This window comes from Pseudophryne corroboree, chromosome 12 (assembly GCF_028390025.1).
Source record: "Pseudophryne corroboree isolate aPseCor3 chromosome 12, aPseCor3.hap2, whole genome shotgun sequence".
Lineage (NCBI taxonomy): Eukaryota > Metazoa > Chordata > Amphibia > Anura > Myobatrachidae > Pseudophryne > Pseudophryne corroboree.
The window spans coordinates 38,582,763-38,602,261 of record NC_086455.1 but is presented as its reverse complement, the minus strand read 5'-3'; the positions used below and the strand labels follow the sequence as shown (position 1 = coordinate 38,602,261).

The 19,499-nt window shown below is 47.2% G+C and overlaps 1 protein-coding gene across 2 annotated transcripts in view; it reads left to right on the top strand.

Annotated features, from left to right (window-relative positions):
• Nucleotides 1-19,225: 19,225 nt before the first annotated feature.
• DLL4 (delta like canonical Notch ligand 4) overlaps nucleotides 19,226-19,499 on the top strand; it is a 22,358-nt gene continuing 22,084 nt past the window's right edge. The window contains exon 1 of one of the 2 annotated variants that reach the window (XM_063947356.1): nucleotides 19,226-19,385. In XM_063947356.1, the coding sequence (XP_063803426.1) occupies nucleotides 19,358-19,385 (28 nt within the window). In that variant the 5' untranslated portion in view covers nucleotides 19,226-19,357. The remainder of the gene's footprint in view (nucleotides 19,386-19,499) is intronic. The other variant, XM_063947357.1, reaches the window with a different exon arrangement.

Here is a 19,499-nt window from a genome sequence, read left to right as displayed (position 1 = left end):
GTGGGGGCATATCTGGCACTGTGGGGGCATATCTATAATCTGGCACTGTGGGGTCATATCTGTATCTGGCACTGTGGGGTCATATCTGGCACTGTGGGGGCATATCTAGCACTGTAGGCAAATGGCACTGTGGGGTCATATCTGTATCTGGCACTGTGGGGTCATATCTGGCACTGTGGGGTCATATCTGACACTGTGGGCACATGGCACTGTGGGGGTCATATCTGTATCTGGCACTGTGGGGTCATATCTGGCACTGTGGGCACATGGCACTGTGGGGGCATATCTGTAATCTGGCACTGTGGGGGCATATCTGGCACTGTGGTGGCATATCTGGCACTGTGGGCACATGGCACTGTGGGGGCATATCTATAATCTGGCGCTGTGGGGGCATATCTAGCACTGTGGGCACATGGCACTGTGGGGGCATATCTGTATCTGGCACTGTGGGGTCATATCTGGTACTGTGGGGGCATATCTGTATCTGGCACTGTGGGGTCATATCTGGCACTGTGGGGTCATATCTGGCACTGTGGGCACATGGCACTGTGGGGGCATATCTGTAATCTGGCACTGTGGGGGCATATCTGGCACTGTGGGGGCATATGTGGCACTGTGGGCACATGGCACTGTGGGGGCATATCTATAATCTGGCACTGTGGGGGCATATCTGGCACTGTGGGCACATGGTACTGTGGGGGCATATCTATAATCTGGCACTGTGGGGGCATATCTGGCACTGTGGGCACATGGCACTGTGGGGGCATATCTGTATCTGGCACTGTGGGGTCATATCTGGCACTGTGGGGTCATATCTGGCACTTTGGGCACATGGCACTGTGGGGGCATATCTGTAATCTGGCACTGTGGGGGCATATTTGGCACTGTGGAGGCATATCTGGCACTGTGGGCACCTGGCACTGTGGGGCATATCTGTAATCTGGCACTGTGGGGGCATATCTAGCACTGTGGGTACATTGCACTGTGGGGTCATATCTGGTACTGTGGGGGCATATCTGGCACTGTGGGGCATATCTGTAATCTGGCACTGTGGGGGCATATCTAGCACTGTGGGCACATGGCACTGTGGGGTCATATCTGTATCTGGCACTGTGGGGTCATATCTGGCACTGTGGGGTCATATCTGGCACTGTGGGGGCATATCTGTAATCTGGCACTGTGGGGGCATATCTGGCACTGTGGGCACATGGCACTGTAAGGGCATATCTAGCACTGTGGGCACAAGGCACTGTCGGGGCATATCTGTATCTGGCACTGTGGGGGCATATCTGGCACTGTGGGCACATGGCACTGTGGGGGCATGTGTGTATCTGGCACTGTGGGGGCATATGTGTTCGAGGTTTTTACCTGTGGGGGCCAATGTGTTATTTCGTGTGAGGCAGTCATTACACTCTGTGCAGCAAGGCTACTGTACGTCCCTTTTTTTGTTATACCACGCCCACTTTTTTGTTATGCCACGCCCCTACGGCGCGCGCTATTATTCCTCCTAGGTAGATCACAAAAGCTTTTTAGCTTTCAAAGTAGATCGCCGACTCCAAAAGTCTGGCCACCCCTGCTCTACACTATCAGCCCAAATGTCATTCCCTCTACACTGTTAGCCCAAATGTCATTCTAAGGACGGTATCCAATTAGCCGCGGCAATTTACTGCGGTTAATTGGTTCGCCAGGGGCTATCCTATTAGCCCCGATAACTGGTGCTTACCGGAAATTGGTTTTCCCTGCCTCAGGCAGATGAAGCTAAATCCACAATAATAAGTGACAGTTTTTTCCTGCAAAAATACACAGGTCCTCGGCTTTTCACGAGACCTATGTCTTTTTACACGAGAAACTGGTGTTTTTCACGCGCGGTAATTGGATAGGGATAAAAAAAAAAGTTGCTGCTAATTGGTTATTGCCCTAAATATGTATGCCCAAAAATAGAAAAATTTGTGAGGAAAATAGATCACCATCGGATCACCATCATGACCATCATAACCGAAGCTTACTCAGACTGGCTACCGGAACGCCAGGAAGTCTGCATCCAATGACCAAACCCTGGGATCACCACACCTACAATAAAGGGGAAACACACTCCCGTTTTGTAGTATGGTCCAAGTCACTGCCCCCCAAACATGACAGAATCTCAGGGGGGACCGCGGGCGATCACACAGGACCTGCTAGGCACATGCGCAGCCCCCCCCCATTAACTCTGTACATAAACTATCGGGTTTGCGCAGTGTCAGACTGGGGCATGAAGTGATAGGGGCCCATACTTAGGGGTGTGGCCAGCCTAAAAAGGGGGTGTGGCCAGCCTCCACAGAGGCTTGAAATACACAATAGTTTAGTGCAGTGTAATGCAACATATCTACCATGTATAATACAAGTGCACAGTCTGGAACCTGATCTCTAGAGGAAGGAGTGGGCCCTCAGGCAGTGGGGCCTACCGGTGGTTTCCCCTGTACCCCTGGGGGCCAGTCCGACCCTGGGTTTGCGTACAAATCCTAATCAGGCCCTATAACGTTATATACAGTTACCAGCAAATTTATTTTGCTGTTTCCTCTTTCGTTATCCATCTTCTATAGTAAAGTTGCCAACCATATAAATGTGACATATTTCATTCAGTAGTGCCAGAAAACGCTGGTACGTCCTACTTTAATCAGGTCTATAAACCTTTCTGGGCAGGGACACCTTCTCTATGTTAGTTTTGGCTGTCCTATGTAAAGACACCCACACATGGGCAAATCTGTGTGTTGTTTCCATCCATTATTGCCCAAAGTGATAACGTGTGTGGGCCTGTCCTGTATTACAGTCGTCATTTTCTCAGCGTATAAAGGGCCTAATTTGTTAGCAGTTGGGCAAAACCATGTGCACTGCAGAGGGGACAGATATAACATGTGCAGAGAGAGATAGATTTGGGTGGGGTGTGTTCAAACTGAAATCTACATTGCAGTGTAAAAATAAAGCAGCCAGTATTTACCCTGCACAGAAACAAAATAACACACCCAAATCTAACTCCCTCTGCACATGTTATATCTGCCCCCCCTGCAGTGCACATGGTTTTGCCCAACTGCTAACAAACTTGCTGCTGCGATCAACTCAGAATTACCCCCTATGGGGGTCATTCCGAGTTGTTCGCTCGTTATTTTTTTTCGCTACGGAGCGATTAGTCGCAAACTGCGCATGCGCAATGTACGCAGCGCACCTGCGCCAAGTAAATTAGCTCAAAAGTTTGGTATTTTACTCACGGCCTAACAAAGTTTTTTCATCGTTCTGCTGATCGTAGTGTGATCGACAGGAAGTGGGTGTTTCTGGGCGGAAACTGACCGTTTTCTGGGAGTATGCGGAAAAACGCAGGCGTTTCAGGGAATACGCGGGAGTGGCTGGAGAAACGGGGGAGTGGCTGGGCGGACGCTGGGCGTGTGTGTGACGTCAAACCAGGAACGAAACTGACTGAACTGATCGCAGTGTAGGAGTAAGTCTCGAGCTGCTCAGAAACTGCTAAGAAATTTCTATTCGCAATTCTGCTAATCTTTCGTTCGCAATTCTGCTATGCTAAAATACACTCCCAGAGGGCGGCGGCTTAGCGTGTGCAATGCTGCTAAAAGCAGCTAGCGAGCGAACAACTCGGAATCACCCCCTATGTGCACTGCAGGTGGGACAGATGTAACGTGCAGAGAGAGTTAGATTTGGGTGGGGTGTATTCAAACTGAAATCTAAATTGCAGTGTAAAATAAAAGCAGCCAGTATTTACCCCGCACAAAATCGATCGAAATAACCCACCCAAATCTAAAGGGGGGTACTCACGGAGCGATATTCTAAGCAATCTGACTAAATTGCTTAGAATTTAAGCATTATCGCTCCGTGTGTACCCCCTACAGCGATAGCGATGCGCAGCCCCGCGCATCGCTATCACTGGTGCTAGATTGGCCCAATCTAGCGGGTCACTCTCTTCACCCGCTCGGTGAAATGAGCGCCCCCCCCGTTTCCCTCCGCATGCTCAGCACACATCACGCTGTGCTGAGCGGCTGGAGAGATGTGAGCTGAGCGGTTCGCTCTGCACACATCTCTCCCACATCGGCCCGTCTATATGGGCCTTTACTTTCTCTGCAAATGTTACATCTGCCCCCCCCTCTCCCCCTGCAGTGCACATGGTTTTGCCCAATTGCTAACAAACTTGCTGCTGCGATCAACTCAGAATTACCCCCAATAGACAAGCACCTGATCGACTGCTGTAGGTTACAGCACATCTGCCCACACTGCCCCATATCATTAAACAGGTCCCCGTGATTCTTTGTGTTCTTCGATGTACAACTATCTGGTGTGATTGTGCTCATTAGTCACATACACAGGAGCGGATAAGGGCTGAGGTGAGCAAACTGTTGCTGCCACATCCATTCATATTGTAATGAGGCCAGCGCGTGCCTCATCTGCTGGGATGGGAGAGTAAAGAAGGACGCCACGTGCCAATCTTACAGCAGCGAAGACTCTGTACAGGCTCTGCACAGAAAGAGAAGGCCACAGCTGAGGTCAGGAGGTGACTTCTGTTAACCAGACGTATAATTTACACTGGGCTTGCTTGGGGACTCATCAACACGCAACTAAATGACAATAATCACCCTGCTTTCACCAGCGCTTGCTTTCCGTACGCTGCAGATGTATTCATGGGTTTAGATCTCATCTAGCTTAACAGCAGAAATCCTTGTGTTCTATAGCAAATAGTTTAAGAAATACGTTGTCTTGTCTAATTTACTAATAGGAGAGGAAGAAGAGAGAAGATTCATAGATTTTAATGAATTACATTTTTAGGGTGTAGTGAAAAACTCTCTACCTGGGCAAAACTTTAAGCGGGCAATTCAATTGTTTATGCGATCTCCAGTCTAAAGTGATGGGAGATAGGGAGCGCTATTCAATTGTTCTCTTTTTAATACACTGATCGCACCCATAAGTGTCGGATTTAGTTACGTAAAATTTCTAAACCCGACCAAAGAGCTGGGTGTGACGCCAAAAGTGCCGCTGGAGCACCCTAATGGGTAATTTATTTGCATATTTATGCTCACCAGCATAGGAAGCAGATATTCTGGCATTGGCAGCAGTTCGCGCATGAACGGAGCAACAATTCAATTTCTCCGTCAGGCGCTTCGCAGTGACAGCCACCACTGCAAACATTTGAATTCCCACTTAATGTCAAATAGTGGTGTCTTTAATAAGTGTACGGTGGTCACCATAGTCAAGCAGGGCCCACAGTGCTTGACTGTTTACGCGGCACCTGTTGCATTGATCTAGCACCGTCATTTCTGGTGATTTCTATGGGCTTATGGCACCATCATGGTAAAATACTGGAAAAATAACACTAGCACTATGGGGGTCATTCCGAGTTGATCGCACGTAGCAACTTTTTGCTGCTCGTGCGATCAACTAGACGACGCCTATGGGGGAGTGTATTTTAGCATAGCAGGGCTGCGATTGCTTGTGCAGCCCTGCTATGCTAAAAAAGTTTCCTGCAAAACAAGACCAGCCCTGCAGCTACTTACCCAGTGCGACGGATCCAGTGATGAAGGTCCCGGCTGTGACGTCAGACATCCGCCCTCCAAACGCCTGGACACGCCTGCGTTCGCCTTACCATGCCCGGGAAACGGTGAGTAGATGCCCCGATCCTCCTTCCCGCTGTCACTCTTCTTGTGATCACGCCTGCAATCGCTTTAATCGGTCCTGGCGTCGTTGCCACGCACATGTCGACCTAATGACCATGTCCACCTAGTGTCCCTGTCGATCTAATGCATGTCGACCTTCAATGGTCGACCTAATGACTGTCAACCTAAGTTGAGTTGACCCAACTACCCATACCCGGTCAGGTGACCACCGGTCAGCATACCGACGCCGGTATCCCGGCTCGCTGCGGTTGCCATAGGTTCTTTCAGGTCCTTCGGTCGCGCCAGGTTCTATTCCTACTCTATGGTTATCGTGGACACTCACGAGTGGGAATAGTCCCTGTTGGTCGGCATGCCGACCGTCGGGATTGTGAGGGGGCGGGATGCAGGGGATGTGTTGTGACCGGCGGTCTCCTGATCGCCAGTAACATAACTACATCCCATACATCCTTGGGATGCTTAATATTTACAGTAATAATTATGACATTTGTCATGTAGACAGTGATTAAATGTCGACAACTTAGAATGTCAACATACAGTATAGTCCCTAGTGGCCACGTGGTGACTCCCTGTTCCTGATAGCTATCGCGGCACAAGCAGTGTCTTCCGGATGCCAGCAGTCATGTGATCGTCACCTCTGGGTCAGACCTACAATCCTCCAGCATTCCAGTGAGTATTTATACTATCCCTAACCCTAATCCCTACCTCAGCCTCCCTCTCCCTCAGCCTCTCTCTCCCTCAGCCTCCCTCTCCCTCAGCCTCCATGCAGCTCCAGAACCTGACAAATGTGAAAGACTCTTCCAATATGGCCGGAATATAACTCGCAGGTTCAGAAGCTATCACTGTCGCTGTCCCTGCAAGTTACACTTAGTACATAGCGGGGATATTTTAATTAAAAATGAAAATATCTCTGGCAATAGCAGCACTGCTGAGATTATTAATACATATGCCCCTAAATCTCTGTGCACAATTTATATCTGCCCCACCTGCTGTGCAGCATGGTTTTAAACAGGTGCAAAGTTCCTTTCTTTTTAAAAAAAAAAAATTTGCTCGTCCCCAGTAACGTGCAACATTGGACTTCCAGAAAGTACAATAGCTCACAGTTAAAATAAATATTCTGTACCAAGTGGTGGCGTCACCCACCGCAATAACTATTTTTACAAATTTACATTAGATTTATTTTAAAGGGTATATTTACTAAACGGTACATTTTTAAATTGCACGATTTTTGCTGATTTTGCCTGCCAGATTTAAAAAGGCAATGATATTAAATGCAAGAAAAAACTGATTTTTGCATTTATTATTATTGCCCTTTTAAATCTAGCAGGCAAAACCGATAAAAATTAGGAGTTTTGAAAACGTACTGCTTAGCAAATATATATCCATTAGATGACGTAAAATGACATTAATGGTCCTAAACACTGAGTAGTATGTATGGCCTAAACATATAGGGGTCAATTTAATTAAGTTGCTCCCACGAGTCTATGCGGCTATATGCCGCACTTACAGTAGCTCTGGATGCGTCAAGGGGTGCGTACTTATATCTGCTAGATTGGGCATCGAGGGGGGTGAGAGGAGGTGCCGTTGCTGGCATTTCCACAACCGTTGCAACTGCAATTTGCCCCCCACTTACTAGGCATAAGTGGGGGGCAAATTGCCAATGCAATTCAATAATTTACCCCAGCTGCTACAGATGTTCCTGAAACATTGTTTCTGTATTTTTGTTGCAGGACCTCCAACACCGGGGGTGATTCAGACCTGATAGATGGGCTGCTAGATTTGTAGTGCTGCGTTCAGATAGTCACCGCCCAAAAGGAGTGTATTTTCGACGTGCAATTGTGCGATCGCATGTGTACGCCGAGCTGCAAAAAATCCCTCAGTGAGCAGACAGCAGTAAATCCGTTCGCACCTCAATCACCATTGAATTATTTTTCCACTGTGTGCAGTCTGTGCGCAGCCCAGGACTTACTCCTACAGTGCGATGACAACAGGCTGATCGCGGCCGGAGCTGACGTCACGCACCCTCCCTGGAAACGCTTGGGAACACCTGCGTTTTCCCTGACACTCCCAGAAAACGGTCAGTTACCACCCACAGACGGCCTCTTCTTGTCAATCAGCATGCAAATGGGTGTGCGATTTAAATTTTCGCACTAGTCTGTCGCTGTACGACGATGCCACTTGTTGTTTGCGGACGCGCGTGGTATTGCAGTGCATACGCATGCGCAGTCTATTGATAATCTCCCACTGAGAAACGATCAGGTCTGAATCGGGCCTACTATCCATTCCAACCAATACAGCAAGCTCTGATCCCAAATTACACATTTATTTTGGCGCTGCCGTTACTGATCTAATGACACCATTTTCATCCATTTTTAATGAATTGAGCCCAGTTGATGGAAATAGTTGGGATGTTGGAGGGGCTGGCATTTTGTACCAAATGTTGGCGAGTCAGCTATTGTACTGGTTGTTCTGTAAGACTGACCATATGAACTGGTCAAGCAGGTCTGATCCTTATATGACAAGGCTACATCCTAACCCTCTGTTCTACGCTATCTATGTACCCAATCTGTGGTGTCACCCCTGTCTGTCTACCCCTCCCCTTAGAATGTAAGCTCTCACGAGCAGGGCCCTCTTCCCTCATGTGCCTAACCTTTCTTACTTTAATAATCTTCAACTGCACCAAATCCAGCAGTCTTCTGTCACCTGATACTTATTCCAGTGTCATCTGCTGATGTAACTATGTTCAATTACCCTGTACTTGTCCTATACTGTCATCAACTGTAAGTTTCTGTTTTCCTGTTTGATTATTTGTTTATGTACTCTGTAATTAGGCGCTGCGGAATCCTTGTGGCGCCATATAAATAAAGGACAATAATAATAATCCACATCTATATTTCTTCGAACATGATTATTTAGAAAAATACATTTTTGTGGCCGGGTGATAGCCATGTCTGGGCGTGTTTTATTTTTGCTGTGTTTTTCATTGCAAGGCTGAGATATACCCCTTTCAGACCTAGAGCAATTCCCAGTTCTCAGCCCCGACCCTGGTAAAGAGCAATACTAAGATTTAGGAGTTAAATGTAGACTCCCTCACATGACACTTTCTATCACATATAGAATGCTCTGCTCCCAAACTTCCCTCATATCTTCCTATTGATGAACTAATTAACTGAAGAGAATGGTGTTTTGAAAACATTCATTCAATCCAGGTTGTATTAATAGGAAGATAAGTGGGAAACTCTGGAGCAGAGCATTTTGTACCAGGTGGAAAGTATCAAGCTGAAGGTCAGCAGATCCTCCAAGCAGGTTGGTCACTGTTCAGTAGAAGAACACAGGTAAGTTATATTAATTAGAGATGAGCGCCTGAAATTTTTCGGGTTTTGTGTTTTGGTTTTGGGTTCGGTTCCGCGGCCGTGTTTTGGGTTCGAACGCGTTTTGGCAAAACCTCACCGAATTATTTTTGTCGGATTCGGGTGTGTTTTGGATTCGGGTGTTTTTTTCCAAAAACACTAAAAAACAGCTTAAATCATAGAATTTGGGGGTCATTTTGATCCCAAAGTATTATTAACCTCAAAAACCATAATTTACACTCATTTTCAGTCTATTCTGAATACCTCACACCTCACAATATTATTTTTAGTCCTAAAATTTGCACCGAGGTCGCTGTGTGAGTAAGATAAGCGACCCTAGTGGCCGACACAAACACCGGGCCCATCTAGGAGTGGCACTGCAGTGTCACGCAGGATGGCCCTTCCAAAAAACCCTCCCCAAACAGCACATGACGCAAAGAAAAAAAGAGGCGCAATGAGGTAGCTGTGTGAGTAAGATTAGCGACCCTAGTGGCCGACACAAACACCGGGCCCATCTAGGAGTGGCACTGCAGTGTCACGCAGGATGGCCCTTCCAAAAAACCCTCCCCAAACAGCACATGACGCAAAGAAAAAAAGAGGCGCAATGAGGTAGCTGACTGTGTGAGTAAGATTAGCGACCCTAGTGGCCGACACAAACACCGGGCCCATCTAGGAGTGGCACTGCAGTGTCACGCAGGATGGCCCTTCCAAAAAACCCTCCCCAAACAGCACATGACGCAAAGAAAAAAAGAGGCGCAATGAGGTAGCTGACTGTGTGAGTAAGATTAGCGACCCTAGTGGCCGACACAAACACCGGGCCCATCTAGGAGTGGCACTGCAGTGTCACGCAGGATGTCCCTTCCAAAAAACCCTCCCCAAACAGCACATGACGCAAAGAAAAAAAGAGGCGCAATGAGGTAGCTGTGTGAGTAAGATTAGCGACCCTAGTGGCCGACACAAACACCGGGCCCATCTAGGAGTGGCACTGCAGTGTCACGCAGGATGTCCCTTCCAAAAAACCCTCCCCAAACAGCACATGACGCAAAGAAAAAAAGAGGCGCAATGAGGTAGCTGACTGTGTGAGTAAGATTAGCGACCCTAGTGGCCGACACAAACACCGGGCCCATTTAGGAGTGGCACTGCAGTGTCACGCAGGATGTCCCTTCCAAAAAACCCTCCCCAATCAGCACATGATGCAAAGAAAAAGAAAAGAAAAAAGAGGTGCAAGATGGAATTATCCTTGGGCCCTCCCACCCACCCTTATGTTGTATAAACAAAACAGGACATGCACACTTTAACCAACCCATCATTTCAGTGACAGGGTCTGCCACACGACTGTGACTGATATGACGGGTTGGTTTGGACCCCCCCCCAAAAAAGAAGCAATTAATCTCTCCTTGCACAAACTGGCTCTACAGAGGCAAGATGTCCACCTCATCTTCACCCTCCGATATATCACCGTGTACATCCCCCTCCTCACAGATTATCAATTCGTCCCCACTGGAATCCACCATCTCAGCTCCCTGTGTACTTTGTGGAGGCAATTGCTGCTGGTCAATGTCTCCGCGGAGGAATTGATTATAATTCATTTTAATGAACATCATCTTCTCCACATTTTCTGGATGTAACCTCGTACGCCGATTGCTGACAAGGTGAGCGGCGGCACTAAACACTCTTTCGGAGTACACACTTGTGGGAGGGCAACTTAGGTAGAATAAAGCCAGTTTGTGCAAGGGCCTCCAAATTGCCTCTTTTTCCTGCCAGTATAAGTACGGACTGTGTGACGTGCCTACTTGGATGCGGTCACTCATATAATCCTCCACCATTCTATCAATGTTGAGAGAATCATATGCAGTGACAGTAGACGACATGTCCGTAATCGTTGTCAGGTCCTTCAGTCCGGACCAGATGTCAGCATCAGCAGTCGCTCCAGACTGCCCTGCATCACCGCCAGCGGGTGGGCTCGGAATTCTGAGCCTTTTCCTCGCACCCCCAGTTGCGGGAGAATGTGAAGGAGGAGATGTTGACAGGTCGCGTCCCGCTTGACTTGACAATTTTGTCACCAGCAGGTCTTTCAACCCCAGCAGACCTGTGTCTGCCGGAAAGAGAGATCCAAGGTAGGCTTTAAATCTAGGATCGAGCACGGTGGCCAAAATGTAGTGCTCTGATTTCAACAGATTGACCACCCGTGAATCCTTGTTAAGCGAATTAAGGGCTGCATCCACAAGTCCCACATGCCTAGCGGAATCGCTCCCTTTTAGCTCCTTCTTCAATGCCTCCAGCTTCTTCTGCAAAAGCCTGATGAGGGGAATGACCTGACTCAGGCTGGCAGTGTCTGAACTGACTTCACGTGTGGCAAGTTCAAAGGGCATCAGAACCTTGCACAACATTGAAATCATTCTCCACTGCACTTGAGACAGGTGCATTCCATCTCCTATATCGTGCTCAATTGTATAGGCTTGAATGGCCTTTTGCTGCTCCTCCAACCTCTGAAGCATATAGAGGGTTGAATTCCACCTCGTTACCACTTCTTGCTTCAGATGATGGCAGGGCAGGTTCAGTAGTTTTTGGTGGTGCTCCAGTCTTCTGTACGTGGTGCCTGTACGCCGAAAGTGTCCCGCAATTTTTCTGGCCACCGACAGCATCTCTTGCACGCCCCTGTCGTTTTTTAAAAAATTCTGCACCACCAAATTCAAGGTATGTGCAAAACATGGGACGTGCTGGAATTTGCCCATATTTAATGCACACACAATATTGCTGGCGTTGTCCGATGCCACAAATCCACAGGAGAGTCCAATTGGGGTAAGCCATTCCGCGATGATCTTCCTCAGTTGCCGTAAGAGGTTTTCAGCTGTGTGCGTATTCTGGAAAGCGGTGATACAAAGCGTAGCCTGCCTAGGAAAGAGTTGGCGTTTGCGAGATGCTGCTACTGGTGCCGCCGCTGCTGTTCTTGCGGCGGGAGTCCATACATCTACCCAGTGGGCTGTCACAGTCATATAGTCCTGACCCTGCCCTGCTCCACTTGTCCACATGTCCGTGGTTAAGTGGACATTGGGTACAACTGCATTTTTTAGGAGACTGGTGAGTCTTTTTCTGACGTCCGTGTACATTCTCGGTATCGCCTGCCTAGAGAAGTGGAACCTAGATGGTATTTGGTAACGGGGGCACACTGCCTCAATAAATTGTCTAGTTCCCTGTGAACTAACGGCGGATACCGGACGCACGTCTAACACCAACATAGTTGTCAAGGACTCAGTTATCCGCTTTGCAGTAGGATGACTGCTGTGATATTTCATCTTCCTCGCAAAGGACTGTTGAACAGTCAATTGCTTACTGGAAGTAGTACAAGTGGGCTTACGACTTCCCCTCTGGGATGACCATCGACTCCCAGCGGCAACAACAGCAGCGCCAGCAGCAGTAGGCGTTACACGCAAGGATGCATCGGAGGAATCCCAGGCAGGAGAGGACTCGTCAGACTTGCCAGTGACATGGCCTGCAGGACTATTGGCATTCCTGGGGAAGGAGGAAATTGACACTGAGGGAGTTGGTGGGGTGGTTTGCGTGAGCTTGGTTACAAGAGGAAGGGATTTACTGGTCAGTGGACTGCTTCCGCTGTCACCCAAAGTTTTTGAACTTGTCACTGACTTATTATGAATGCGCTGCAGGTGACGTATAAGGGAGGATGTTCCGAGGTGGTTAACGTCCTTACCCCTACTTATTACAGCTTGACAAAGGGAACACACGGCTTGACACCTGTTGTCCGCATTTCTGGTGAAATACCTCCACACCGAAGAGCTGATTTTTTTGGTATTTTCACCTGGCATGTCAACGGCCATATTCCTCCCACGGACAACAGGTGTCTCCCCGGGTGCCTGACTTAAACAAACCACCTCACCATCAGAATCCTCCTGGTCAATTTCCTCCCCAGCGCCAGCAACACCCATATCCTCCTCATCCTGGTGTACTTCAACACTGACATCTTCAATCTGACTATCAGGAACTGGACTGCGGGTGCTCCTTCCAGCACTTGCAGGGGGCGTGCAAATGGTGGAAGGCGCATGCTCTTCACGTCCAGTGTTGGGAAGGTCAGGCATCGCAACCGACACAATTGGACTCTCCTTGTGGATTTGGGATTTCAAAGAACGCACAGTTCTTTGCGGTGCTTTTGCCAGCTTGAGTCTTTTCAGTTTTCTAGCGAGAGGCTGAGTGCTTCCATCCTCATGTGAAGCTGAACCACTAGCCATGAACATAGGCCAGGGCCTCAGCCGTTCCTTGCCACTCCGTGTGGTAAATGGCATATTGGCAAGTTTACGCTTCTCCTCCGACAATTTTATTTTAGGTTTTGGAGTCCTTTTTTTACTGATATTTGGTGTTTTGGTTTTGACATGCTCTGTACTATGCCATTGGGCATCGGCCTTGGCAGACGACGTTGCTGGCATTTCATCGTCTCGGCCATGACTAGTGGCAGCAGCTTCAGCACGAGGTGGAAGTGGATCTTGATCTTTCCCTAATTTTGGAACCTCAACATTTTTGTTCTCCATATTTTAATAGGCACAACTAAAAGGCACCTCAGGTAAACAATGCAGATGGATGGATTGGATACTAGTATACAATTATGGACGGGCTGCCGAGTGCCGACACAGAGGTAGCCACAGCCGTGAACTACCGCACTGTACTGTGTCTGCTGCTAATATATAGACTGGTTGATAAAGAGATAGTATACTCGTAACTAGTATGTATGTATAAAGAAAGAAAAAAAAACCACGGTTAGGTCACTGGTATATACAATTATGGACGGGCTGCCGAGTGCCGACACAGAGGTAGCCACAGCCGTGAACTACCGCACTGTACTGTGTCTGCTGCTAATATATAGACTGGTTGATAAAGAGATAGTATACTCGTAACTAGTATGTATGTATAAAGAAAGAAAAAAAAACCACGGTTAGGTGGTATATACAATTATGGACGGGCTGCCGAGTGCCGACACAGAGGTAGCCACAGCCGTGAACTACCGCACTGTACTGTGTCTGCTGCTAATATATAGACTGGTTGATAAAGAGATAGTATACTCGTAACTAGTATGTATGTATAAAGAAAGAAAAAAAAACCACGGTTAGGTCACTGGTATATACAATTATGGACGGGCTGCCGAGTGCCGACACAGAGGTAGCCACAGCCGTGAACTACCGCACTGTACACTGGTTGATAAAGAGATAGTAGTATACTCGTAACAACTAGTATGACGACGGTATAAAGAATGGAAAAAAAACCACGGTTAGGTGGTATATAATACAATTATGGTTGGACGGACTGCCTGCCGAGTGCCGACACAGAGGTAGCCACAGCCGTGAACTACCGCACTGTACACTGGTTGATAAAGAGATAGTAGTATACTCGTAACAACTAGTATGACGACGGTATAAAGAATGAAAAAAAAACCACGGTTAGGTGGTATATAATACAATTATGGTTGGACGGACTGCCTGCCGAGTGCCGACACAGAGGTAGCCACAGCCGTGAACTACCGCACTGTACACTGGTTGATAAAGAGATAGTAGTATACTCGTAACAACTAGTATGACGACGGTATAAAGAACGAAAAAAAAACCACGGTTAGGTGGTATATATTATAATACAATTATGGATGGACGGACTGCCTGCCGAGTTCCGACACAGAGGTAGCCACAGCCGTGAACTACCGCACTGTACACTGGTTGATAAAGAGATAGTAGTATACTCGTAACAACTAGTATGACGACGGTATAAAGAACGGAAAAAAAAACACGGTTAGGTGGTATATATTATAATACAATTATGGATGGACGGACTGCCTGCCGAGTTCCGACACAGAGGTAGCCACAGCCGTGAACTACCGCACTGTACACTGGTTGATAAAGAGATAGTAGTATACTCGTAACAACTAGTATGACTATGACGACGGTATAAAGAAAGAAAAAAAAAACCACGGTTAGGTGGTATATAATACAATTATGGATGGACGGACTGCCTGCCGAGTGCCGACACAGAGGTAGCCACAGCCGTGAACTACCGCACTGTACTGTGTCTGCTGCTAATATAGACTGGTTGATAAAGAGATAGTATACAATACTACTAATATACTGGTGGTCAGGCACTGGTCACCACTAGTCACACTGGCAGTGGCACTCCTGCAGCAAAAGTGTGCACTGTTTAATTTTAATATAATATTATTTATCATGTACTCCTGGCTCCTGCTATAACAACCTGCAGTGCTCCCCAGTCTCCCCCACAATTATAAGCTTTATATACAATACATTGATGTGCAGCACACTGGGCTGAGCAGTGCACACAGACTGAGTCACTGTGTGACTGTGTATCGTTTTTTTCAGGCAGAGAACGGATATATTAAATAAAACAAACAACTGCACTGTCTCTGGTGGTCACTGGTCACTGTGGTCGTCAGTCACTAAACTCTGTCTGCACTCTGCACTCTCTTCTAATCTACAGTATCACAGCAATCTCTCTCTCTCTCTCTCTCTTCTAAATCTAATCTAAATGGAGAGGACGCCAGCCACGTCCTCTCCCTATCAATCTCAATGCACGTGTGAAAATGGCGGCGACGCGCGGCTCCTTATATAGAATCCGAGTCTCGCGATAGAATCCGAGCCTCGCGAGAATCCGACAGCGTCATGATGACGTTCGGGCGCGCTCGGGTTAACCGAGCAAGGCGGGAAGATCCGAGTCGCTCGGACCCGTGAAAAAAAAAGTGAAGTTCGTGCGGGTTCGGATTCAAAGAAACCGAACCCGCTCATCTCTAATATTAATATTAGGCAAATAGAGTGTCTGCTACAGCTATGAAAATAGTCTAGTAAAAGCAACACACAGTAACTGATGCTTTACAGCGCCTGTCAAGGAAGGGGTGGTCATCAATGGATTATAGAAGGGCTATGCTATGGAATCAGTGCTTCAGGTCTACATTTAATGTTCCTGGTTTAGGAGCAATTTAAAAGATATAAGAATGTGCTGGTGTGATACTGGGGGTCATTCCGACCCATTCGCACGCAGCGGTACTTTGGGTCAGAAATGTGCATGCGTGGCGGCCACAATGCGCACGCACAGCGATGGCTGTCGCCGGCCAAGGACCAGAAGAAATAAGAAAGGGATTGCTAGCATGATCGCAAGAAGATTGACAGCAGGGAGGCGTTCCGGGGCGTCTACTCACCGTTTTCCGGGCGTGGAGATCCAAACACAGGCATGTCCAGGGCGGAAGTCTGACGTCAATTGCAGGACTTTCGTCGCTGGATCCGTCGCACAGGGTAAGTAGGTCTGACCCTGGTCTTGTTTTGCAGGAAACGTTTTTAGCATAGCGGGGCTGCATAAGCGATCGCAGCCCTGCTATGCTAAAATACACTCCCCCATAGGCGGCGTCAGGTTGATCGCACGAGCAGCAAAAAGTTGCTACGTGCGATCAACTCGGAATGACCACCACTGTCTTTTAAATGTATAACGTGAAATCCTATAAAACACACACAATTTGCATTTGTTCCTGTTTATTAAATACATTCAGATGTTACTGATTTACTCTTTGCATAAGAGTGCAGTACTCTGTATTTTCTGTTTGACCCGAGAAGTTGTACATGTTCCTTTTAAATCTTGCTTACAGTATTTATAGCTTTACTATATTCTAGAATGCCAATCGTGTGACTGTCTCAGGGGCCTATAATAATGAAATGGAATATTTTTTTCTTAATAATAAAACATTTATATTAGTGCAAAGGATCTTAAACGTGGTCATCAAGGCACCCCAACAGTCCAGGTGTTAAGTTTATCCATGCTCTGGCATAGGTGCCTTAATTAACACCTCAGTCAATTTGATTTTACCATCTGTGCTGAGGCACAACCTGGACCGTTGAGAACTGCATTTGAGAACCTCTCTTTTCTCCAGCAAGACTCAAAATCGCTTTACATAAAAACATAGCACATCGGGGGTCATTCCGAGTTGATCGCTAGTGAAAAATGTTCGCAGCGAGTAAGTGAAAAAGCGGCACTTCTGCGCATGCGGCGCAGTGCGCACGTGCAACATATTTTCACAACGGCCGATGTATTTTTACACAAGGTCTAGCGACGCTTTTCACTCGCAATGCCAGCTGCAGAGTGATTGACAGGAAAGGGGAGTTTCTGGGTGTCAACTGACCGTTTTCAGGGAGTGCTTAAAAAAATGCAGGCGTGACTGGGTGTTTGTGACGTCAAATCCGGAACTGAACAGTCTGAAGTGATCGTAAGCTAGGAGTAGGTCTGGAGCTACTCTGAAACTGCACATAGAGCGCACAATGCATGTTTGGTGCAGTCATTTTGGGTAATATAGTCCACCCATGAAAGGTCGATGTTGAGGCAGCTGCCTTGGGCGCACTACATCGGATTATCTTTGGTGGGATAGGTCACGCCTAGAAGATATGACACAAAATGGAGTGATTGGTAAAGCCTAAAGCTAGGAGTAGGGTCCTAACATAACCATCAGTTCCATGTAATTATCATCTCATCCAGGAGCGTGCCAGGCGAGGCAGCCTCTTATCTCTGTGGGAGATAAGCCACACATGGACCTAAGGCATATACTGTACCATACTATCCCTTTAAACCCGAGACTTGACTTACACAGATTCTGTGGCTGGCTGACTTCAAGCCTGCATTTCACTTGATTTTAATCAGCCACAGAACCTGTGTAATTCATGAGTGTCCCAGTTTAAAGAGATAGGGGTCTATTCATGTAGAAAACGAAATCAGAATTGCTACTTAACACTATACATCGCATCGCTTCGATGCGATGTACAGCTGTAATAAGTAGCAATTCATGTATACTCACCCTTCTGACGATGCGCTGCGGTGTCTGGGGCCCCTGCGGTGAGGTCATCTCCAGCGGTCCTTCCCAGCGATGCGTGAAGTCCAGCGGCGGGTCCCTTTGCGCATGCGCAGGGCGTTGACCTCCCGGCAGGCCGCAGTGGTTGCTGGGAGGTCGGGGGGCGGAGCCAGCGCTAAGTGCCGAGCAGCGATCAGGGAAGCATTGAGCTTCCCTTACGTCTCCGCACCACAGTTCAGGTTATGCCGTCCTGAGATGGCGAACCTGAACTCCATGGAGAAGCGGAATGCAGAGCTTTCTGCACCTTCATGAATCGCACTCACCATACAAAGGTATGGTGATGCGATTCAGCCACAGAGCGGGGGTACCGCTGGGGAAGTCAGGTACTTCTCCACGGTAACCCGCTCTGTGAATTGCAGTAGGCAGAGAAAAGCCCTGTTTAACGCAAAACAGGGCTTTTCAATGTTACATGAATAGACCCCATAGTATGGTAAGTCTACCCATGGAGGAACCATCCGTAGTAGCCATCTGGGGCGCACTGTCTAGGTTGCAGCTGGCAGGATGTCCAAATAGTACAGGTATAGCATATAGTGGGGGTTACAGGAAGAAAATATGAGAGGAGCAAAACACAGTGGCATAAAAGACAGTCAATTATAATAGGGGTAAAAAATAATGGGGACTGCGGTCTGCTGCAGTAGGGGCAGCCTTTTGCAGGGGATGTCTGTGGAATCTGCATGTGGTTGCTCTTACATATCCATGATACACAATATTATGCTGAAACTGCACTTTCTGCATAATTCTAGATTTAAAAATGAACCAGTTCGATAAATGGTCCCCTGCTTGATAAATAAGCCCTTTATCCTTTTAAAGCAAATATGTTTAATTTATTCAGTGACCCAAAAAGAGTAGATCCAAGGACCTCTATGACTGTGAGATAAAGTGGCAAAGGATTTACATCTGAAGAGCATGTTCTGCAGTCTTATATAAGTAATTGTGGAAGGGTTTCCATTCCCCACTTCATACCATTAATAGCTGGATTTCAGGCATTGCCATAGAGCACAAGTGAGATCCAAGCATGTTATGGGATGATGATCATAGGGGCTGCTTTCAACTGTGTGCCAAAGTATCAGAGCAGGAGGTAAAAACCAATGATATCTGGGGAAATATCACTACAGATAAACATTATCTCTGTATACAGCGGTAGTGCAGTGTAGTATAATAAAGAAGCTGTTATTTTGCACAGGTAAATCAATAGGTTTACTGCTTTCTAAGCTATGGTAGAGGTAGTAAGCAAGCCAAGCCTCATTAACATACAGCTGAAGCTTTATCTGCCCAAACTACCTCCCCCTCTCCCCCCCCCCCCCCCCCCTTTTAACAAGCACATGAAAGGCCCTTCTATGTGCCTGGATTTAATGAGAGACACGCGACTCAACAATAAGCCCATATTGCAATCAGCCAGAAGTCTGTACTAGCACACGCCACTAAGCCAGGAGCATCAACCTTCCTATCTGTATGCTGATAACCCCATGCAAAGTCCAACCAGGCTACAGCTTGGTAATAATGATAGTCTTTTATACAACTAGATGTGTGTGTGTATATGTATATGTGTGTGTGTATATATATATATATATATATATATATATATATATATTAGTACATATTTGTGTG